The following is a 26,028-nucleotide window of genomic DNA, read 5'->3' as shown; positions in this document are numbered from 1 at the left end:
TATTTTATTGCGTTAATAAAACAAGTAAACAAGTTCTAGTTGGATTGTAAGTATTATATGTTCACATAGAATGGCTATAACATAAAATATAACATTTTTACATACATATGCTTATGATTATTAGTAATTATTAATTACTTGTCTGTCTATATCTGCGTTTGGTGCCAGCTTTTCTGTTTTGTGAAAATTCTTAATTAACCAAAGAGTGTGACACCAAAAAATAAATACAAACTTTAAACACTCAAATGTTGATGAAATTTATTCCTATATGACATTTAATAAACATCAGAAATGTAAGGAGAACAATACATTTTGCAGGATTCACAACAGAAAAAAGTGTTTACATTTTACATTTTGGAGACAAACATTACACAATAATCACAGCCTCCAACTTCACTTCATCACACCCAGTTATTCAGCAGTAAATTGTACAAATCACTGTAAAACAGAGGCTTTATGATTAGCCCTCCGCTCATTACCAGATTACCCATCATCTGCTCTTTCAATCCATACAGGAAAATCCCATTTCTGTTACTTCATGACTAAAGGACAAGCAGAGGACATCAGATTATATCAGTGATGCTGCTTTAGGTAGTTCATGCAGGAAGAACCACTGATTCGCAAAGGCAGTGGTGCAATCCTCTCCCCTCAGGCTAATCTCTGCTCTGTAATCCACAAATATAACTTGGAAAAAAATATGACAGATTGGGCTGGATATCTGGGTTGACCACTCTGGGTGTTTGTGCTTATATGTGTGTGTGTGTGTGTGTGTGTGTGTGTGTGTGTGTGCGTGTGTGTGTGTGTGTGTGTGCGTGTGTGTGTGTGTGTGTGTGTGTGTGTGTGTGTGTGTGAGTGAGTGTGTGTGTGTGAGAGAGAGAGAGAGAGAGAGAGTTGCTTTCAGTTTGATCAGTCAACTAACACTGGAAAATGTTGTTATTTTAATTGTAAAAGAAAGAAATGGACACAAAGACAACTGGTTATAAAGCCAAAGGAATAGTTCTACTTAAGAATAATAGACTAGATTTACAATTTTGAGATATTTCCTAATGTTTCTCAAATCCAATGTTGGTATTGTGATGCATGTATTCTGGGATTGTGACAGGATTGAGACATACTGGAAGGAAATCCACAAATCAGTTCAGAAGATTATTGGTAGACCTTTTGCCCTATCTCCAGCTATTTATCTTCTGAATTGTAAAACTGCTCTACACCTTAGTCATGGACTAGAATCTGTGTTACTCATTTGTATGTATATAGCAAGAAAATGTATTCTTCTGTTGTGGTCTTCTCCTAGCATTCCTCCGGTCAATATGTGGATAAATCAGATTGGCATTTTCTTACCCTTAGAAAAACTGACTTATGACTTGTGTCAGAAATCTGATGATTTCTGGCATATCTGGAATCCTCTATGGGACTTTTTGGAGAATGTATCTTAAAAGACTATTTATTTATTTATTTTATTTATTTATTGTTAATTTTACCCCACACAAAAGACTTGAATTACTAGCCGATGAATAATTGTGTAATAGATAGCTATATTATTGTATATGATGACATGACATCTACAGTTGCAATCAGAATCATGAAGCCCCTGAATTATTAGCCTCGTTTAATTTTTTCCCCAATTTCTGTTTAACTGAGAGAAGATTTTTTTCAAAACATTTCTAAACATAATAGTTTTAATAACTCATTTTTAATAACTGATTTATTTTATCTTTGTCCTGATGATAGTAAATAATATTTGACTAGATATTTTTCAAGATACTTCTATACAGCTTAAAGTGACATTTAAAGGCTTAACTAGGTTTATTGGGTTAACTAGGCAGGTTAGAGTAATTAGGAAAGTTATTGTATAATGATGATTTGTTCTGTAGACTATAGAAAGCAAATATAGCTTAAAGGGGCTAATAATTTTGACCTTAAAAGGATTTTTTTAAAAATAAAAACTGCTTTCATTCTAGCTGAAATGAAACAAATAAGACTTTCTCCAGAAGAAAAAAATATTATCAGACCTACTGTTAAACATAATTTGGGAAATATTTAAAAAGAAAAAAATGCAAACAGGGTTTAATGGTTCTTATTTCAACTGTTCTTTCATTGCAAATCTTTAAATAAATGTATAAAATGTTATTATGTATCCTCATGTCATGTTATTTGTTTGCTTTTGTTTTGAATGTATAACCCAAAAGTAAAGTTTTTTGGTAACACTTTACAATAAGGTTCATCAGTTAATGCATTTACTAACATGAACTAATCATAAACAACACTTATACAGCATTTATTAATCATAATGGAACATTTACTAATGCATTAAAGACATCCAAGTCCATGCTGTTTAACATTAGATAATGCACCGTGAGTTAACATGAACTAACAATGAACTGTATTTTCATTAACTAACATTAACTAACATGAACAAATACTGTAGTAAATGTATTGTTCATTGTTTGTTCATGTTAGTAAATGCATTAATTAGCATTAACAAATGAACCTTATTGTAAAGCGTGACCGTTTTTTTTTTTTTTTTGAAGAATTGTTATGCAGTTTTTGTCAGCAGTTTCTATAGTTACCAGGGGTTGTCAAACATTAAAAAAAAAAACATAAAATGTTAAAAAATTGTTTGCAAGATTAAGAATACACACAATATAATCATATTGATTCACAGCATTTATAATAAATAATAATAATTATTAACTATTTATTGACTATTTTAATAGGGACAGTACAGAAAATTCTCTAGCCAAAAACTGAAAAATATATGATTAATAATAATAATAATAATAATAATAATAATAATAGTAATAATAACAATAAAATTATTAATAATAATAATATAAAAATAATATTAATAATAATAACATTAATAATAATAATAATAATATTTATATTAATAATAACATTATTATTTTTACATAATCGTAAGTAACTTACAGTGCTCAGCATTTACAGTATAAGTACACCCCTCACAGATCTATCTTTTAAATTCATATTTTTAATAAGAAGCTATTCAATATTATATGTGTGCATATACATTAGATTAGTCAGTACTGAAGCCAAATCTGGAGCTTATCAAACAAAATAACTTACAATTGGCTCAGAAACAAGTACACCCAAATTTCTACGTTATATAAAAATATTAAATACAAATTTAAAAAAAGAGGACAAATCAAGATGAGCAAAACAAATGGAAAAATTTAGTTGAAATTTTGTAGGTTGTAATTTATTTTGCCATATTTTGCTTGAATTTAATTTCTAAATATGTTTGGTGACTAAAATATTATTTTAATAAAATATATCTGTTTAATAAATCTGTTTTGTTTAAATGCACTAAAATACAATGCCTATATTCACTGAGAAATGGAGAAAAATGGGGTGTACTCAATTATGCTGAGCACTGTATTTTAATTAATTGTCTAAAATTATAATTACTGGTGTTGGTGCTATTTAAAATTAAAAACTCAACTGTTTTTATCTCATTCAACAAGTACAAAAAGATCATTTCTAAGGCTCCTTTTCCAAATTTGAACTTTGCAACTAATTTTCTCACTTTTAATCAGTTTAATTTAAACAAGTACAATTAGATTCACAAGAAATTCACCAAAATTGATTTTGTTTTGAACTTTTCTAAGTGTCTCACAATGTGGTGCTGTAGGCCTCGTAGGCAAAAGGATGGCAAAAGGGCAGACTCCAATCTCTGTGGATCGAGTATGGACAGGCAGAATGCAGATGTTTATCCACATAGCTGGAAATAGTAGGAATTTCCTCCCTGTGCTTCCCTGACTCCTCTGATAGAGCATTAGATGCATTGCCAGCCATGTGATTTCTATCATTACTCTTTACAGGTGAACTGGGAGTGCAGAGGAAGGTTGGTGGAGCTGAAGGACCTGGACGTCTCTGCATGTCATCTTCGTGTCTCCTCAGGAACTCCTTCAGAACTTGCTTGAAGACACTCACCAGTTCCCAGGGAGGAATGTCATTGTGTGCCAAAAGATCACGGAGCCTTGATGGAGCACAAAAATATATACTATAAACAAGAAGATAACATTACATTCTACTGTTTATTTCTCTACTTCTTTGTTTGTGCCAAAAATAGTTCCAAATGAAGACAAATCAACAATTGCACACCTTAGGACTGTGCAATATGATGATTTATATTATACTAACAAAATAAAAAGTCTATGGTTTTTATATTATGCTCTATCATTTATTTCGTTGTGTCACAAATAAATAGTTTAAGGTAATATTTTTCAGAATTTATGAGCTCAATATTACCTGCAATTACTGGAGTGCAGACAGAAATGTAAAGAACAGTTTCAAGAGAAAGCTGTAATCTTGACAGTGCCCCATCATTCTGTCTTACCTTCATGTTCCTTAAATAAAATATTATAATGTTTAAAGGTGTTCTTTTATGCCCCTTTTTCCTGATATAATGTAAGTCACTGGTGTCCCAACAATGCGCCATTGAAGTTTTCACTTAAAACTCCATGTTATTATTCAACCTAGGCTCATTTTGGAAATGTACCCAGGTCTACATTTCTAGGAACTGCAACATATGTACCCAGAGCAATATCTGCTTGCAGTTTTTGTTTTCAAAAATCCACCAGAGGCCACTGTGTACATTTTTGAGGATCTCAAAATTCTCTCATACATGCCGTTTGCGCATCATCTTCTCATGTAAATGCACTCAAGGTCGTATTATACGTTTCAGCTGATAAGCTTGCTGACCAACTGACCCACCCACCAACTCCCTTCACTAAGCCCAACTGATAGTGCTTTCAAAACCATCTAGAAAAGAGAACAACCTAAGTTCATTGTGAAAACGTATAGTATCAAAATACTTTGGTGTCTTGTATTTTTGTATTTTTAAAAGACTAAAATACTTTGTTAGAAGTCTACATTGGTGCTGTCACGATCACCAGCGATCTACAACCAAGGATCACTGGTAAACACTCACATTCACATGATCTACAAATCCGCCATGTTATGGACTACATATAAGTGCCTCCTGAACCAAAGCCTCCTGACCCACTGGGGTTGAATAAACTGCCGGTGTCTCCTGAACCTAAGCCTCCTGATCCAACACACACACACACACACACACACACACACACACACACACACACACACACACACACACACACACACACACACGCACACACACACACACACACACACACACACACACCTGCTCCAAGTTACCAAACACTCACACAGCTGAAGCTGCTCACAGACTGATTACTTGGATATCTCTGAATCCCTCTAATGGCGGGTGCCAGATCCTCTTGAATCCCCCGGGCGCCAGATCCTCTTGAGTTACGTGGATGGTCAGGTAAGCAATGATCAACACAGGAGCAAACAGATATATAAGGGCAATCAACAATTGTAGTCAAAGTAACAGGCAGATGGTCACAAGGCAGGCAGCAGGCGTGAATTAACAAATAAACAAAGCAAAGCAAAGATCGGTACATGGCAATACTAGGCAAGGGAAACGCGTTGTAATGTCACAAAACAGATAACAAGACTCAGCAACATTGTGTGTGTTTGAGCTGTACTTATAGTCCAAGTAATCAGTCTGTGAGCAGCTTCAGCTGTGTGAGTGTTTGCAATCACTGGTGACTTGAAGCAGGTGTGTGTGTGTGTGTTGCATGACTGAATATGTAGTCCATAACATGGCGGATTTGTAGTTCATGTGAATGTGAGTGTTTACCAGTGATCTCTGGTTGTAGATCGCTGGTGATCAGGACAGGTGCTTTCTCAGGTACTGTATTTGCAAAGGCTTGAGATAAGTTTAGAAAATTGAAAAATTCTGAAAGTTGATCAATGTATCAAAGTATGGATGGAAATTATGCATCACATATAAGTAGCAGACAGTTAGGGTTAGATTCAGGAACAAGTCAAAATAAGACAGGAAAATAAGACAAACAACAACAAAAAAGTCCTACAGTGGCGATACCTACAATACTTCATTTTCTGTTTCAAATGCCAGTAGCTGATCTGCAGGTGCTCTTTATAGTTAACTACAAAATTTGACATAGTTAATTAGTATAAGACAAAAATAATGAATAATACTCCAGTCTACAGACTGGTCAAAAACTTCCAACTCAGGTTTTATGGCAGCAAAAACAGAAAACCTTTTTTTTGAGATATCATCACCTTAGAATTTTAAGGTTCTATATGACATTTTTGTCAAACTGAGTTATTAACGAATTCTTATTAAATAACAACTTATTTACATTATGTGATTTTTTTAAACAACTTGTTTACATTTTAAGACTTTACTTGAAAAACAAAAAAGGTTTTATCTACAAAGTCGAACTCTAGCTTGGCCCTATAAGATTCTTTCTATGAGCCAATCAGCCTTTCGAATGCACGCATGAGGACCAATCAGGGTCAGCTGTCTTTGACATTCCGCCGGACTGCTCCGTTGACAGTGGGAAAGACCAGAAAAAAACACAAAATCAGAGTCGACTAAATAATGCCGCACCACATTAAATTGAACAGAAACCTGAAACTGAAAAGATGTGTGTAAATGTGATGATTTACATCAACAAAAAAGAAACAGTTATTAAAAATGTAATATATTAAATGTGAAATATTTTTTATATTTCTATATATTGTATATATATATTGTATATACAAAATATTTAGCACAGCCTCGTATGCTTAATTTGAACAAGAAAGATTTATCATCCTAAAACATTAATTAAATGTTATAGAAAGTAACACATTTAACTTTCTCAAACATCAACATATTGTTACAACACCAATTAAATTTTTTAAAAACTAAATAAATAAGCGAACAGATTGTATTTCTTAAAAAAAAAAGTAATGCTTCAATGAATGATCTGACAGACAGAACTTTATGATTCCAAGCGGAAAGTAACTTTTTAGAATCAGAAGGTTTATCTGCGTTTGACCTGTTTTTTTAACCCCGATTTGCAAATTTAAGAGAATTTTGATAATTTACATTTAGTACATTTAGGGTCTCTGTCAAGTTAATGTATGAAAAAGAACATATTAGGCACATATTGTTTGCTATTTTGGAATGCAAATCTTTGAAGCTCAATATCTCAAAATCATTTAAAATTCAGATAGCACCTTATAATTCTAATTCTAATTACATTGTAGTTACATCCAGTATAATATTAATACATGTAAATGTTTCTTTGTATATTGCATGTACAGCATTTGGTTATTTATAGTTGTATACATAAATGTACGCAGTACACATGTAATTACAAACTTTTATCTTGTGTGCAATAGCTGTCGTTACATTGTAATTGCATCCAAGATAATTTTTTAAACATATGTTTCTTTGTATATTTCAAGTACAATATTTGTGTATTTATATGTAAATATAGACAGTACATATGTAATTGCAAACTTTTATTTTGGATGTAATGACATTGTAATAACATTGTTATAACATTGTAATTACATCAGATATGTAATTGCAAGCTTTATTGTATGTGCAATTACTGTGTCAATACCTTGTAATTACATTGTAGTTGCACTGAAGATAATATATATGAACGTAAACGTTGCTTTGTATATTGCATGTACAGAATTTGGTTATTTATAGATGTATATGTAGATATACACAGTACACATGTAATTACAAACTTAATTACTATGTCATTATATTATAATTACATCCACGATAATATTTAAAAACTTAAAATTTTCTTTGTATATTTCATGTACAGTGCCTTTTTTGCATGTAATCACATTGTCATTACATTATAAATGCTATGTAGAAACACTGTAATTACATTGTTACAACATTGTAATTACATTATTATAACATGGTAATTACATTGTTATAACATTGTAATTATAATCTAATGACATTGTAATTACATGGATAGTATAATAAATGTGTTTCTGTATATTTCATGTACAGTATTTGTGTTTTAGTTATATACATATACACAGTACACATGTAATATGTAATTACAAACTTTATCTTGGAATACTGTGTCGTGACATTGTAATTTTTAGATTTTTCGAACGTGTTTGTATTTTTCATGTACAGTGTGTATTTATAGTTATACACTAAAATATGAACAGTGCACATGTATGTAATATGTAAATACAAATGTTAATCTTGATTTAAAAACATGTTTTTACATGCGTTACATTGTATTTACATAGTAATTACATTGTAAATATATTGTAGTTACATCCAAGGTAATATTTATGAACGTAAATGTTTCTTTAAATATTTCATGTACTGTATTTGAGTATTTATATTTATTTACGTAAATATACACATGTACTATAATTACAAACTTTTATCTTGTGTGCAATTACTGTGGCATTACATTGTAATTATTTTGTAGTTATATCCAAGATAATAGTTATAAATGTAAATGTGCTTTTGTATGTTTCATGTACAGTATTTGGTTATTTATAGTTATTAACGTAAATATACACAGTACACATGTAATTACACACTTAATTACTATGTCATTACATTGTAACTACATTGCTGTTACATTGGACATCTACGATAATATTTAAAAACTTAAATGTTTCTTTGTATATTTCATGTACTTTGTATATTCATGCGTAAATATACACAGTACATATGTAAATACAAACTTTTATTTAGCATGTAATCACATTGTCATTACATTATAATTACTATGCAATAACGTTGTAATTACATCGTTATAACATTGTAACAACATTGTAATTACATTGTAACACTATTGTTATAACATTGTAAATACATTGTTATAGCAATGTAGTTACATTGTTCTAACATTGTAATTATAATGTAATGACATTGTAATTACATCAATATAGTAAATGTGTTTTTGTATATTTCATGTACAGTATTTGTGTTATAGTTATATACATGCACACAGTACACATGTAATATGTAAAAACAAACTTTTATCTTGGATGAAATTACTATGTCGTTACATTGTAATTACATTGCATTCAAGACAATATTTATAAATTTAAATGTTTCTTTGCATATTGCATGTACAGTATTTGGTTATTTATAGTTGTATACATATACACAATACACATGTAAATAAACTTTTTACTGTTACTGTTATTACTTATTGTTGAAACATTGTTATAACATTCTAATTAAATTGTTATTATGTTGCCGTAACAGTGTAATTGCATTGTTATAACATTGTAATTATAATGTAATGACATTGTAACTACATCAATAGTATTGTAAATGTGTTTTGTATATTTCATGTACAGTACTTGTGTGTTATATATATATATATATATATATATATATATATATATATATATATACAGTACACATGTAATATGTAATTACAAGCTTTTATCTTATGTGCAATTACTGTGTCATTACATTGTATTTACATTGTAGTTGCATCCAAGATAATATATATGAACGTAAACGTTGCTTTGTATATTGCAAGTACAGTATTTGGTTATTTATAGTTGTGTACGTAGATATACACAGTACACATGTAATTACAAACTTAACTACTATGTCATTACATAGTAATTACATTGCTAATATATTGTAATTACTTCCATGATAATGTTTAAAAACTTAAATGCTTCTTTGTATATTTCATGTACAGTGTTTGTGTATTTATGCGTAAATATACACAGTACATATGTATTGCAAACTTTTATTTTTCATGTAATCACATTGTCATTGCATTATAATTGCTATGTAATAACATTGTTAAAACATTGTAAATACATTATTGTAACATGTAATTACATTGCTATAACACTGTAACTACATTGTTATAACAGTGTATTTTATAATGTACTGACATTGTAACTACATCGATAGTATTGTAAATGTGTTTTTGTATATTTAATGTACAGTATTTGTGTTATAGTTATATACATATAAACAGTACACATGTAATATGTAATTATAAACTTTTATCTTGGATGTAAATACTATGTTATTACATTTAATTACACTGCTATTACATTGTAATTACATCTACGATAATATTTAAAAACTTAAATGGTTCTTTGTTTATTTCATGCACAGTGTTTGTGTAAGTATGCATAAATATACACAGTACATATGTTATTACAAACTTTTATTTTTTACATGTAATTACATTGTCATTACATTATAATTACTATGTGAGTACATTGTAATTATATTGTTATACAATTGTAATTACATTGTTCTAACAATGTAATTACATTGCTATAACATTGTAACTATAATGTAATGACATTGGAATTACATTGATAGGATTGTAAATGTTTTTGTATATTTCATGTACAGTACTTGTGTGTTATAGTTATATGCATATACACAGTATACATGTAATATGTAACAACAAACTTATCTTGGATGTAATTACTATGTCTTACATTGTAATTACATTGCTGTTACATTGTAATTACATCCAAGATTTACAAACGTGTTCGTATATTTTATGAACAGTGTGTATTTATAGTTATTTACTAAAATATGCACAGTACACATGTATGTAATAGGTAATTACAAACTTTAATCTTGATTTACAAACATGTTTTTACATGCGCTACATTGTAATTACATTGTAAATGTATTGTAGTTACAGCCAAGATAATACTTATGAATGTAAATGTTTCTTTGTATATTTCATGTACTGTATTTGAGTATTTATATTTATTTACGTAAATATACACATGTAATATAATTACAAACTTTTATCTTGTGTGCAATTACTGTAGCATTACATTGTAGTTACATCCAAGATAATATTTATGAACGTAAATGTTGCTTTGTATATTGCAAGTACAGTATTTGGTTATTTATAGTTGTATACGTAGATATACACAGTACACATGTAATTACAAACTTAATTACTATGTCAGTTCATTGTAATTACATTGTAATTATATCCATGATAATATTTAAAAACTTAAATGATTCTTTGTATATTTCATGTGGTGTTTGTGTATTCATGCGTAAATATACATAGTATATATGTAATTACAAACTTTTATTTTGCATGTAATCACATTTTCATTACATTATAATTACTATGTAAAAACATTGTAACAACATTGTTATTAAATTATTTTAATGTTGTAATTACATTGTTATAACAGTGTAATTACATTGTTATTACATTGTTATAACAATATAATTACATTGTAATGACATTGTAGTTACAGCGATATTATTGTAAATGTGTTTTTGTATATTTCATGTACAGTATTTGTGTTATAGTTATATACATATACACAGTACACATGTAATGTGTAATTACAAACTTTTATCTTGGATGTTATTACTATGTCGTTACATTGTTATTGCGTTGCTATTGCATTCAAGATAATATTTATAAATGTAAATGTTACTTTGTATATTGCATGTACAGTATTTGGTTATTTATAGCTTTATACATAAATATACACAATACACATGTATTTACCAACCTAATTACTATGTCATTACATTGTAACTACATTGTTATTACATTTTAATTACATCTACGATAATATTTAAAACCTTAAATGTTTCTTTGTATATTTCATGTACAGTGTGTGAGAATATAATGGGAATATAAATTTATATTCCAAAGTAATGCAAAGTGTCAGTTTCACAGCACGGCTGGTCAGGCGGTTTCTGTCTCCAGAACATAATTTGCGGGTCATGCTTTCATGCTACAGAAACTATTTTGTTGATTAACTTGTGTGGTCAGTAGCTGGGCTGGTTTCTACACCTATATACCAATTTACTCTGCTGACTCAGACTTAATTCAGACTTGTGGTAAAACTCGCAGACTGCAAACCTCCAGTAGACTCCTGTAGACACATGGACATCAGACGACATCACATGGACACATGGACATCAGACCCTGTTTGACTGCAGATTAACCAATACGACTTAGTAAAGGAATTTTGCTTGTTCAAGTCTCCTGGACTTGTTCTCCTCTCTTTCAATCATTTATTTTTTTACAACATGTGTTTGTCTATTTATAGTTATTTGCATAAGTATACACGTGTAATATAAATACAAACTTTTATCTTGTGTGCAATTACTGTGGCCTTACATTGTAATTACTATGTCATTACATTGTAATTATATTGTAGTTACATCCATGATAATATTTATGAATGTAAACGTGTTTTTGTATATTTCATGTACAGTAATTGGTTATTTATAGTTGTATACGTAAATATACACAGTACACATGTAATTACACACTTAATCACTGTGTCATTATATTGTAACTACATTGCTATTACATTGTAGTTACATCCACGATAATATTTAAAATATTTATACTTTTAAATATACACAGTACATATGTAATTACAAACTTTTATTTTGCATGGAATCACATTCTCATTACATTATAATTACTCTGTATGAATGTTGTAATTACACCGTTTTAACATTGTAACAACATTGTAATTATATTGTAATTACATTGTTATTAAATTGTTATTATATTGTTAGAACATTGTAATTACATTGTTATAACATTGTAACAACATTGTTAGAATATTGTTATTATAATGTTATAACAATGTAATTACACTGTTATAACATTGTAAATACATCGATAGTATTGTAAATGTGTTTTTTTATATTTCATGTACAGTACTTGTGTGTTATAGTTATATGCACATACACCGTACAAATGTAATATGTAATTACAAGCTTTTATCTTGGATGTAATTACTATGTCATTACATTGTAATTACATATCTATTACACTTGAACTACATCCAAGATTTACTAACGTGTTTGTATATTTTATGTACAGTGTGTATTATTAGTTATACACTAAAATATGCACAGTACACTTGTATGTAATACGTAATTACAAACTTTAATCTTGATTTATAAACATGTTTTACATGCGCTACATTGTAATTACATTGTATTGTAGTTACAGCCAAGATAGTATTTATAAACGTTCTTTGTATATTTCATGTACTTTATTTGTGTATTTATAGTTATATACGTAAATATACACATGTAATATCATTACAAAATTTATCTTGTGCGCAATTACTGTGGCGTTACGTTGTAATTACTATGTCATTACATTGTAATTATATTGTAGTTACATCCAAGATAATATTTATTAATGTAAACGTGTTTTTGCATATTTCATGTACAGTGTTTGGTTATTTATAGTTGTAATGTGTAATATGTATTTAAAAACTTTTATCCTGGGTGTATTAACTATCTCATTACGTTGTAATCACATTGTACATTACATCCAGGATAATATGTAGTTCCATCCATGCAATTAAAAACTTAATTACTGTGTCAATAAATTGCAATTGCATTGCTAATACATTGTAATTACAGCCAAGATACATGTACAGTATTTGTGTTTTTATATGTAAATATACACAGTACATATGTTATTAGAATTTTTATTTTAGATGTAATTAAATTGTCATTACATTTTAATTATTATGTAGTAACATTTTTTTACGTTGTTATATTACATTGTAACTACATCTGAGATGTAATATGTAATTACAAACTTTTATCTTGTTTGCAATCACTGTGTCATTACATTGTATTTACTATGCCATTACATTGTAATTACATTGTAGTTACATTAAAGATAATGTTTATAAATGTAAATGTTTCTTTGCAAATTGCATGTACAATATTGGTTATTTGTAGCTGTATGTAATTACAAACTTAATTACTATGATGTTACATTGTAATTACATTGTTATTACATTGTAATTACCTGCAAGATAATATTTTTTAAACTTAAATGTTTCTTTGTATATTTCATGTACAGTATTTTTATATTTCTGCATAAATATACACAGTACATATGTAATTACAAACGTTTATTTTGGATGTAATTACATTGTTATTACATTATAATTATGATGTAATAACATCATAATTACATTGTTTTAACAGTGTTACGTTGTTATAACATTGTAATTATAATGTAATGACATTGTAATTACATAGAATTGTAATGTGTTTTTGTATATTTCATGTACAGTATTTGTGTGTTATACTTATATACATATACACAGTATACATGTAATTACAAACTTTTATCTTGGATGTAATTATTATGTTGCTACATTGCTAATACATTGTAATTACATCCAAGATTTACAAACGTGTTTGAATATTTCATGTACACTGTGTATTTATAGTTATATACTAAAATATGCACAGTGCACATGTAAGTAATATGTAATTACAAACTTTAATCTTGATTTATAAACATGTTTTTATGTGTATTTGTAGATAATACAAGATCGTATTTTTAAACGTGAATGTTTCTTTGTATATTTCATGTACTGTATTTGTGTATTTAGTTATTTGCGTAAATATACACAATACACATAAAATGTAATTACAAACTATTATCTTGAATGTAACTACATTGCCATTACATTGTAAATACATCCCATATACATTTATCAATGTGTTTCTTTGTATATTTCATGTACAGTGTGTTTTTAAAGTTTATACTTAAATATGCACAGAACACATGTATGAAATACATAATTAAAAACTTTTATCTTGTGTGCAATTATTACGTCATTACATTGTAATTACATCCAGTATAAAATTAATAAATGTAAATGTTTCTTTGTAAATTTTTTGTACAGTATTTGTGTATTTATATGGAAATCTACGAAGTACATATGTAATTGCAAACTTTTATTTTGGATCTAATTACTTTGTCATTACATGAATAATCTATTGTGTATTGAAGCGTAAAATTGCCAAAAAAAATTTGAAATGACTAAAACTGGAAATTTTTGTAGTTTTCACAAATCGTGATTTCACATTGAGTATTGAAGAATTCAATTGCAAACATTTTGAAATATAAGACTTTTAAGAGATGGTGGCAATTTTCACAATCAAGAGATATAGTATAATATTTCAACTCATTATCTGCATTGAATGATTTTTGAATGATTGAGTGGTTAAATGAATAATCTTCAAGACAATATTTCTGTATGAAATTTGTACAAAATCTTTACTAAAATCAAAGAGAAACACAAGTCATTTTTTTATGTTTAGTAGAAGTGAATGAGTTGACAGAGAAGCTGATTTAAACTTGCTCAGAGTGATAGGGATTGATCCAATATGCCTACTGATAGAAGGTTTGCGAAGAAATGTCATGCTCCCCTGTAAAAACATTTTGTAGTATTTTCAAAATACAAAAATAAGGTATTTTATCTTGATACATTTATGGCTGCTGTATTTTATAGTTTATTTGGATACACTTAAAATTGAGGTATTTGGTATTTTATTTTAAAATACATTTCAATGTTTTTGGCCCATCCCTGCACTATATACATTTCTGGAAAGCACCAAATATGTCCCAAAAGGTACTTTTTTGGGCAGTTTTTGTTTTTGCGATTCCACCAGAGGCCGCTGTGTACGCTTTTTGAGATCTCAGATTTCTATTTTCCATTCTCAAATTACCATTCGCACCTGCTGTTCTCACGTAAATCCACCAGAGGCCGCTGTCAACTGACTGACTGAACGACTGACCGATCGACTGACCCACCCTCCTCCTTCCCTAAACCAAACCAATAGTGTTTTAAAAAGCACCGACTGACCTACCCACCCACTTTCCTAAGCCCAACCAACACATTCTCACCTTGTTAATTACTTGTTTATTTTATTTTTTGGCTTCTGTTTTTGTGTTACCTGCTTTCTGGAACCATTCTTCAATGGGCTCAAACCCCGTCATCATGGTCAACTCCTCTCTTCGTCTGAAGTTCGCCGACGTACACGGCGAGCTACTGAACAAACTGGTAACAGCAGGTAAGCCGTCCATATGGAGAGGTAAGCTGTCAGCTGGTAGTGTGAAAAGGAACGGCGTCATACCACCCCTTAGCATTCATTTTAAAGACGAAATGCAGCCATACGTACTTCTGGCAACATAATTCGCAATCTCCAGAAAAGTATATAGGATGTATATCATTTTGAAAATGAGCTTATGTTAAAAGAAAAGCCAATGCGGCAGTGTGTTTTTTCCACATTTTCAGATTTTACCACATTTTCAGCCTGCTATTTATTTTTTTTTGCTTTGGTTTTATCTGGTTTCTGGAACCATTCTTCGATGAACCCTTCGATGAACCCATTCTTCACGGCCCACTCCGATCTGCATCCCAAGTCCATACAGAGGTAAGCGGTAAGTGGCAGCTTGAAAAGGAACAGAATTGTCGGCGGCGCCATACCACTCCATAGCGTTTATTTTAAACACAAAATGCTACTAGACATAGCCCCAGTATTTTTGTGGTTTCCCAGATATGTAGACTTGGGTGCATATCCACATCAAGCCTTTGTTGCAGTTATTACATAATGTAATAGATGCCCTTTTTGTGTGGAAAAATAACAATGATTTTGTGTGTTTCTCTTTTAACGCAGTTGAGACGCTGCTCCAACACCTTTCTAAAAAAGCGCCTTTACAGTTTACCTTGGATACTCCAGGTACAACCAACAAAACAACTTTTAAAGTCTTGTCAGACTCAAAACACTATGCCACTACTATTATTATTAAACCATGCTGTAAATGCACTTCATGGGTGGAAAATATAACACAATGATTTTGTGTCTCCTTTAATGCAAATAAGATGCTGCTCCCGGCCCCTTTCTAGAAAAGTGCCTTTACAGCTTGTGCCACGGATACTCTACCAACAACCAGTTTAAAGTCTAGTCAGTTTAAACTCCAAACTTATAGACCCAAAATGATACACACATGAACAATGGAGAGCGAGAGGTCTTGTTTTACCTGGCAAGTACAATGGCGGTGTGTGAGGGTGGAATTCGACCACAGAGCCGCTCGAGCTGCCGGTGTTCAGAAGCAGGTATAAGAGCAAGCAGGTTTGGGTATGCTGGGCGATGCCGGTATCCCAGAATGCCACGCGAGATGCAATACTGGATCTCCTCCTCTTGAAACTGAAGTGCTCTTTGCTCCAGCTGCCAAAGCATCTCATGCAGCAGGATGCGACCAGAGCCTCCAGGTGCTACACATCCATTTGTGTGCGGCCATCCTACGAAAGGCATGACTGGACTGCAGAGCAAAAAGTGTATACTGAGGTGACTTACTTCATTATTACATGATCATCATCTGCAAATGAGATGTGACTGTTTATAAAGAGCTTGGTCTTCACACTCTGTCACTTCAAGCTTTGTAGTCCACATTCTGAACTGGCAGTTTTGTTGATTCAGCAACGTTCAGTTCCCTCTATTAAAAGCTAATGCTAACATCATTTGCATGGTATCTGTGTTTGTAATCTCCTTTTGTTTGTTAATGAGGACAAATATAACTTGCTTTATTTTCTGAATTTATGTCATTATTTGAGATTATTTTCATTTTTAATCATATCGGATGAGCTTGTGGCTAGGTAATTCACCAGACTGACCAAAAAACAAGCTTAACCTAGCAGACTGACTGTAGCATTTGGGACACAGAAAGGTACATCATCTGTCCTTGAAATAAAAGCATAAATACAGTGAATAAAAAGTATTTCCTCCCAAAAATTTCTATAATGGAGTGATGGTTGGTTTCTGTGAGTTGTTCTGTAACGGAATATGTTATTAATTTGCTTCTCAAATTTGTGTTCTTTATTTAAAACACTTTACAAATTTACAAACCCTGCCATTGTCCTTGTCCTCAGCCAAATTGAACCTTCAGATTTAATTATTTTATTATGCTGGCAGTGATCAAGGATGCGTTCTAGAATTGAATTGTATGATTTTATGCTTGTTTTGTATGATTTTTCGAGGACAACAAGCTTAACGGTCAGGCCCTATCATGTTTTTTTATAACTGAAAATGTACATTTCTTGTAGAATGTCGCATTTAATGGTGGTACAAGATGATCTACTAACTTAGCCAAGCTAATGACCTGACTTTTTTTTTATTTAGACAGCCTTTACGAGGACATACAGTCACATAATAACATATTAGGTTGAAGTTACTGCTCTAAATTAAATAAAAAATATATACTCATTACACCTTGGCTAGCTGCTAGTTGGTCAAACTAGCAGTTCCAAGTTATTTATTAAAGGAAATGTTACCAGGGTGACCAATTACTAACACAGTTTATCAACTTGAACCTGTTAACTAAGTCATTTTCATTAGTTTCATCGTACTCATTCATTTTAAGCTTGGTCCAGCTAATGACCAGGCCATTTAAAAGACTGACTGTAAACTGACTATCTTTACCAGACGACTGATTATATTTACCAGGAACTGTGATCAACGCTTATATGCACACACGCTTTTCATCCACATAAATATGCACATAGCTTGCTCATACTAAGTGAATGCCAAGTAGATTGATTAATATGCTTGATTTGTTGTTGTTTTTGTAAACAACATTATATTTGCCTTGATAACCAGCTATTTATTCATTCATATAACTTCAGCGTAGTCCCTTTATTCATCAAGGGTCGCCACAGCGGAATGAACAGCATATGTTTTACACAGCGGATGCCCTTCCAGCTGCAACCCAGTACTGGGAAACACCCATACACTCTCACATGCACTACGGCCAATTTAGTTTATCCAATACACCTATGTCTTTGGACTGTGGGGGGAAACTGAAACACCCAGAGGAAACCCACGCCAACACAGGGAGAACATGCAAACTCCACACAGAAATGCCGACTGACCCAGCCGAGACTCGAACCAGCGACCTTCTTGCTGTGAGGCGACAGTGATAACCACTGCGCCACCATGTCGCCAATGACCAGCTTTTTTTTTTTACATAAAATAATAATAATAAAGCATTATAAGGTTATTAATTAATTGATTAGTTAATTATTAATTTGCTTAGAACATCTAATGACCAGATAGTCGTTATTGTCAGTATTTTCAGTTTCTTTATTTACTTTCCAAGTCATTTAGAAGACCCCACATGAAGAAATAAATACTATAGTAATCAGTTAAATACTGTGGTGTTTTATACCATACTTTAGTTGAAATAATCTATTGTGGTAATTCTATAGTTGCTGTAGTAATACAACAAAAATATAGTCATATAATCAAATAGCTTTTACTGTACACAATATACTACAAATATAGCTTATAATATATTACAATACACGTTTTAATGTAAAGCATTCATTAACAAAGTGTTGTAAACACTATAATATATACAGTAAAATACACTTTACTATAAATTACTGGCCAAAAACAGGCTTAGTCAAGCTGACTTGACTAATTGCATTCATGGGAATAAACATGGACATAAATACACTCAGTTATCTGAGAAACAACGAGCCGTTGAGAGGTTAGGATTACATGAACTGAACGGACAGGTACAAATGAGGACAAAAAGCAGGGCAAAACTGTAACAGCTGAAAATAGAAACTGGAAGAGACAGACAGAGAGGTGATGGATGGGATGGAGCACAGTTTAAAGCAAAGGATTCACCACAGTGGATATGGGTTATGAGTTTAGCAACAAAACAGCGAATGGAAACACCAACACAGGACATTTAACAGGTCATTTTTTACCTTGTGGGTCTTAGAGGTCGAGGTCCATGATGCCTTGACTCCATCAGATACCACCAAATCGCATCAGGTTATAAAGTAAAATGTGTAATGAATGAAGCCAGACTGTCAGATAATGAGAGAATATACACAAAATTAGGAGAAGATGGACAGATTATAAGGGGGAAATGACCTAAATTCTAATAGAAGAGAAACTAAAATAGACAGAATGACAGAAACGCAAAGAAAGCAGACAGAATGTGTGCCAGTGACTGCGATGGGCAAAGTTGAGATGAAGAATGTGACTCTCTCCCTCTCTTGCCCACTGTCTCTCTGCTCTGATAACCCAACCCACTGTGACTCGCATGCCCTCAAACACACACACACATACACACAAAAACACACACAGACATGTACATAAACACATACACATAAACATGCACACATTGGTTTTGGTGATTTATGAGGACTCTTCATAGGCATAATGTATTTTATACTGTAAAATATACTTAATATATGGCCTTACCCTACCCCTTAACACCAAATGTGACAACGAATGTGAAAAGACACCATTAAGAATGTTTTTAACAGTTTTGAATTATGAGGACACAAGGCATGTCCTCATAAACCACCTCAAGAATGTAATGCCTTGGTCATACACATGTCATAATACAAATTTGTGTCCTCATAAACCAACAACACCTGTAGACACACACACATACACAAACACACACACTTCAGCTCATAACAGAAATAGCCCTCATACACGAACGCTGACAGATATGCTTTGAAGTATGCATCCTGCTTCCCATCGTTCAGTATACTGTCACACATCTTTTATATTCAGCCCTGAATTTCATGCCTCAAAACTTGCCGGGGGTAAATCGGTCTGGGGTTCTTGTTTTCCGCTCTAAAATAGTTAATACAATGTGGCAGTCGAAGTAAAATTATCTGAAAAACTGCACCCTGTGTCAGCATGTAATGTGACCCAGTGCCAAGGGGAATTATGTCAGCATATGAGGAGAATAAAACAAGAGTTCCTGGTTCGCTCAACAATGTGACACACAGATGAGTAAACCTGTATTCTTGGGTAGAAAAATAACAATTCTGTCATATTAAAGCATGGATTTGTTAAATAAATGCAGAGATGGATTCATTCTTAGGGACTTTTTACAGGTTTATTACAGTTAACTAAAACTAAACTTAATTTTAAAGGGTCACCAAACACCAAAACACATTTTTTAAGATGTCGACAGTTATATATACTGTATGTCCCATATGTTGCTAAAAACACTATTAGGACACATATGAAGAGTTTAGATGCAAAGTACTATAAGTGCCTTCTGAAATTCCCAAAGAAAATGAAAGTTTTTCTCAGACTTCTTTGTTTATGTTGAGATATTTCACTTTAAAGACAGGAAAAGGACTTATTCTTTGTCATAAAAGTGATATTACTGAACATACACACAGGATCCTGATAAAATGCTCATTTTTGAGGAAAAATTCAGATGGCATTTAGATATTTTTGCCTTTAAACTCGTCATATAGTTCACTAAAAAGAGAAAATTTATTGTTTTTGCGTTGTTTAGAGCAAATTCGTTCTTCCAGTTTAAAAAGAAATTTTGAAACAACGTCACGAAGATGAGATCCTTGTGTAAATTCCAGCGTGGAGATTGGCTATCTGTACAGGCCGTTACAAAGTGATGTCACTGAGTTTTCAGCACATCTGTTTATTAAGTCATGAGAAAGACTTGGTTTGAACCAATCAGCGCGCTCTATTGTGAACGAGATGCAACTTCATTAATATGCATGATATAGCTTTGAAGACTCCTTTTACCTGTTAAAGTGTTCAGAGAGACGCCACACTGTGTTGCCAACCGTAATTCAAACAAGTAGTAGAGGAATTGTTTGGAGAAATTATCTTGAAATAAATAAGCATAATTGGAAATAGAATAAACAACTTTTTCAGCTAGTTACAAAGGAAATGCATTTTATTCAGTTTAATTTGGAGCACTAAAACAATTAAAACTAAAATTAAAACATTCGAACTAATTAATTGATTAACTAATTAATCTAAACTAACATTTTCTTAATTAAATCTATAACAAAATAACTAAAACTTCATCTAATAAAGTTGCACCATCTAATAATGATTCATACAAACTACAATAAACCTAAAATTGCATCTCAGCGATAGTAAAATAACAGTTTTTGACCCTATAAGTATTTGTGTTTGTTTCACTTCGCATTTAAAGGAACATTTAAAATTCTCCTTGGAAATTCATAAAATCAATTCCTACAATCACTTTGAGAGTCAAAAAATCTAATATAATAATAAAAACAAACATAATGGCTAAACAAAATGTACACCTGAGTGTCAGGAAGCAAGTTGGAATCAGGATCAGTGTTGGAAAGAGTAGTGAAAATAATACTCAAGTAAAAGTACCATTACCTTCCCAAAAATGTAGTTCGAGTAAAAGTATCTGTTGTAAATATTACTGAAAATATGAGTAAAAAGTCGACCTTTCAAAATTACTCATTATTGAGTATTAGGCTGTAAAAGGTTGATGCGTTTACATGCAATTTGTACATGTGTGTGTGAAAACGTAACATTCTGTAGTGCATTTAGTAATTATTTAAGGCCATTTGGTGATTTCACTCATCGTTAAACATCCTTCATCATCAGTGACATGAAGTCTAAACAGTCTCTGGGTCATTGTGTAAAGCGATTTTGTGTCTTGAGGTTGTTCTGTATAATGCGATTTTCTATGCATGATTTGATTATATGGGACTCACAGAACTGATTATTCTACTTAAGCCAATCACTACAAGACAATTAATAAAGTAGTGTCTACAGCTTAAAGGAAAATAGTGTAAAAGTACCGATGCAGCAGTAAAAATGTACTCAAGGGAAAGAAAAGTACACATTTTTAAAAATACTTAGTATACAATTCCTGAGAAAAACTCCTCAATTACAATAATTTGAGTATTTGTAATTTGTTACTTCACACCTCTGATGAGTATTAACGAAGTGTATCATCTGGAGCCAGGGTTATTAATGGTGTTTATTTTTGACTCTCAAAATGCTGGTAACTATTATATTTGCAAAATACGAATCACCAAGAACTACGGTTTCGACAAAAATTCTACAGATGAAAAAAAAAGTCACCTACATCTTGGATTTTCATGATCATATGTGCTTTTAGTAAATAGTCCAGATCCATTTTTACAAAAACAACAACAAATCAAGCATATTAATCAATCTGCTTGGCATTCACTTGGTATGAGCAAGCTATGTACATATTTATGTGGATGAAAAGCGTGTGTGCATGTAAGCATTGATCACAGACTGCAGTTGGTGTCCATATGGAGGCCTCTGGGATGGCTGCGGGCTGACTGGTCTTCAGAGACTCATAATCACAGTCCGGCACCTGGTTCTGGTTCTAGGTCAGGCCAGACTAAAGCACCAGACTGCTGGCCATGCCACATGCCCTCTGCACATGCCAAAATCTAGATTACAAGTGTAAGACAACAGTATTGATTAAAATTAATTATCTCAGAAACATAAGCAACATTGCTGGCAGCATATAAAAACACACTGCCATTTACACTCATTTAAATAAGAGTGCTTTGGAAATAAGTGTGGGAAATTATTAATATTAAAATCTGCATTTATATAGTCATAAAAAAATTATTCTTTAATTGTATGTGTTGTATTGGCAGGTTGAAAACAGCATAGAAAGAAACAGAATATCCTCAAAGAACAGCTTCAATAGGACATATCGTGTGGTCAGTGTTATTTTTCCATTCCCACTCACAAAATGTGAGAAATGTGTGCATGCGTATACTATACATATGCGTGAGTTGCAATTCAATTTGCTCTCCCTCAGAGCCTGAGCATGAAAAGGTAGACCGAGTCAGCAAAACACTTCATATCAGATCATTGTCGACTTATTCCTCTATTGCAGACTCAGACCTTAAGACGTGGCATCACCTGATGTCCAATTATTTCTGTCTACCATGTCACTTTGCATTATTTTCAGAGGGCTGTGGGTCTCGCAGTCTTTCTGGAGTTCCTCTGTCTATCAACAAAACACTTGGGCTAAATTTTGGAACTTCAAACACAAGTCTAAATCTGGACATCGATTCAGCACTTTTTGAACAATTCCCAGCTTTAAAGGGGACATTCCAAATAATCGGGTCCCCAGTGCATGCTACCAACCCAGAAAACATCATTAAAGACAACCCCACAACATTGTTTTGATAAGCTTTTCTCAGCGAGCATGTGGAAAGAATGTGCTGCTCAGATTTTGCTCCTCTAGTGATGAGGATTTCTTATTATATTTCACTGCTATTTAATTTCCACAGCAGAATTTACAATCTGTTTAGAAAACTCGAGATTTAAAATGTCTGTGTGAGTCTCCATAAACTCCTGAACTATAAAGTGCATAGTTTGGCGTAGTTTAATAATGTTGTTACTGAGTGTGGAATTTCATGCAGAAATCGTGCTCATGAATAAGTATTCATAATGTATTATCATGGTAGTATGAAATATGGGTGAAAGCTGGCGAAGTGAAATGAGACTGTTGAAGCAATTGCAAATGAGCGACAAGCGTGATGTGAAACGAAAGCAACGGAGCTTTAATTATGCCACAATCCACCACTTCTGGTTCTCCTGCTCATGATAATGTGGGAAAGAAGCAGTGCTGTTTTATCATATAATATATTCAAGATTCTGTTAAGGAAATGCTGCTCTGTACAGTCTAATAAAATGCACAGCATATTGAATCATCTTTGGTGTTTCCCTGTTTTCTATAAAACCAAACCATTATAATGGTGACACAATCTACATCACTAGATAAAATTGCTTAATTCTCTGGATTTGAACATTCTTCAAAACATTTGGGATAACGTAAGCACACAAGTCACCAACATATATAACTCTATAGAAGCTTTTGGACATTTACACGAAAAAATCGTACATACACTCTAAAAATTCAGTTTGCTGTTTGTTCAAACTACTTATTTAAAATAAGCGTTTTTTGGGGGGCACAACTTGTTTTATGTTAATAATTCCTTCATGTTGTCCCAACACTAGGGTTGGGCGATGCCGACCAATTTGGCATTGTACAATGTCTAATGTGAAACATTGTGATGGACAATGGCATCAACGTCGTAGGCAGCTAATAAATAATTCATTAATTTACAACAAATTAATTATTTGTAGCCTACCATGGCAACTACCTGACCCAGATGGTCTTTGTTTTACCCATAACCAAAACATAAATAAATAAAGATAAGTTACACACAAATTACCACCTGTCAATCACTTTTCCGCAGGACTCTGGCATGAATAGGACGAGTGATCTGTGTCATTATAATGGCGTCGACCAACTAGGTTGGTAAAAAAGGTGCACGACCAACAGGAACCAACTTACAGTATCTGGGTTTTTCGCTAAAATTACCAAGTACAGGCGTGAAAGCAAAAGATTAAAGCAGTGTACTGACGCTGTGACAGGTTACCTGATTAATTCAAAAGACCGGAGAGTCGTAAGACAGAGACAAGATTCATTAATTATTTCATTACATACCATGTTTAACAACTATAGTGAGATGAAATCCAGCGGTACATCCTTGATAAACTGTCCAACGTGCACTGTTCTCTGGGGTTTTGTGCTCAGCGAGCTCAGACGTGCACGTACGCTGCAGCGCATGAGTGTGTGGTCATGTTTTCAGTGATAAATTGTAGAAGGAGGGCTTTTCAGAAATGCTAAATGAAACACCAGAGTGGACGTAGATCTTTTTCGTTCTAAAATGCCATTTTAAAACTAAGACGTATTTGTGTAAACAGGTCGTGTGTATTTTTCGGGAGCAGGTTGCTTCTGTGATGGGGGTGGGGCAGAGGATTGCGATGCCGGCTCAGCATCGTGATGTCTATCCGTCATAGGTGATGGTAGATGGCATCGTCTATCGACCCAACCCTACCCACCACAAACCGATTGTATGGAACCCTGTATCTGTTACAGTGTGCACAGCAAAGCAAAACTTTAAGTGTATTGGGCCTTTAAATGTGTGTGCTCAATTTATATTATGCAGGGCTCCTTGACCAACAGGGGTGTTTCTGAAAAATGGTTCACACCAGCACGTCATGTTTTATCTTCACATCCAAACCAATCCTGTCACTTCATATTTTGAGAATGTTTGCAAATTTATTTTCTGAAATGTTCATTTTTGTTAACATGTTGCCTGGTTTTGAAGCTATTTTTACGATCATCAGAGTTATGCTGTTATCCTGAGAACACTAGTTAGTGTAATTCATAAACACATATTTTTTTATGCACTGTATAGTCAGGTTACTGACTTTTTACATTTTCTGTAAAGATAAAAGAACTGTACTAATAGCATAGTGTTTATTTAAAAGCACATAACAAAAAGAGCTGTAAAATGTTAGTCCATGAGTTGAATCAAATTCACTTGACCAAAACCTACATAATTTCCCCACCAACCTTTTAAAAACATCCTAGTTCTGTCTAGAAGTTGTATCTTCTTCCTCTACGTCATTGTCTGACTCTTGTTTTAACATGTAAGGCT

General features: G+C 32.2%; 1 protein-coding gene across 1 annotated transcript; it reads right to left on the bottom strand.

Moving 5' to 3' along the window:
* Window positions 1-3,407: 3,407 nt before the first annotated feature.
* Window positions 3,408-19,701, bottom strand: rd3l (RD3 like). The gene is made up of 3 exons (XM_056445374.1): window positions 19,462-19,701; window positions 16,728-17,009; window positions 3,408-4,000 (listed from the first exon to the last, which is right to left on the bottom strand). Exons 1-3 carry the CDS (start codon window positions 19,503-19,505, stop codon window positions 3,634-3,636), a joined length of 693 nt encoding a protein of 230 aa, XP_056301349.1. The 5' UTR covers window positions 19,506-19,701; the 3' UTR covers window positions 3,408-3,633.
* Between the last annotated feature and the right edge of the window lie 6,327 nt (window positions 19,702-26,028).

The sequence above is a fragment of the Danio aesculapii genome, chromosome 20, assembly GCF_903798145.1.
Source record: "Danio aesculapii chromosome 20, fDanAes4.1, whole genome shotgun sequence".
Lineage (NCBI taxonomy): Eukaryota > Metazoa > Chordata > Actinopteri > Cypriniformes > Danionidae > Danio > Danio aesculapii.
This window is presented reverse-complemented; position numbering and strand designations above follow the sequence as displayed.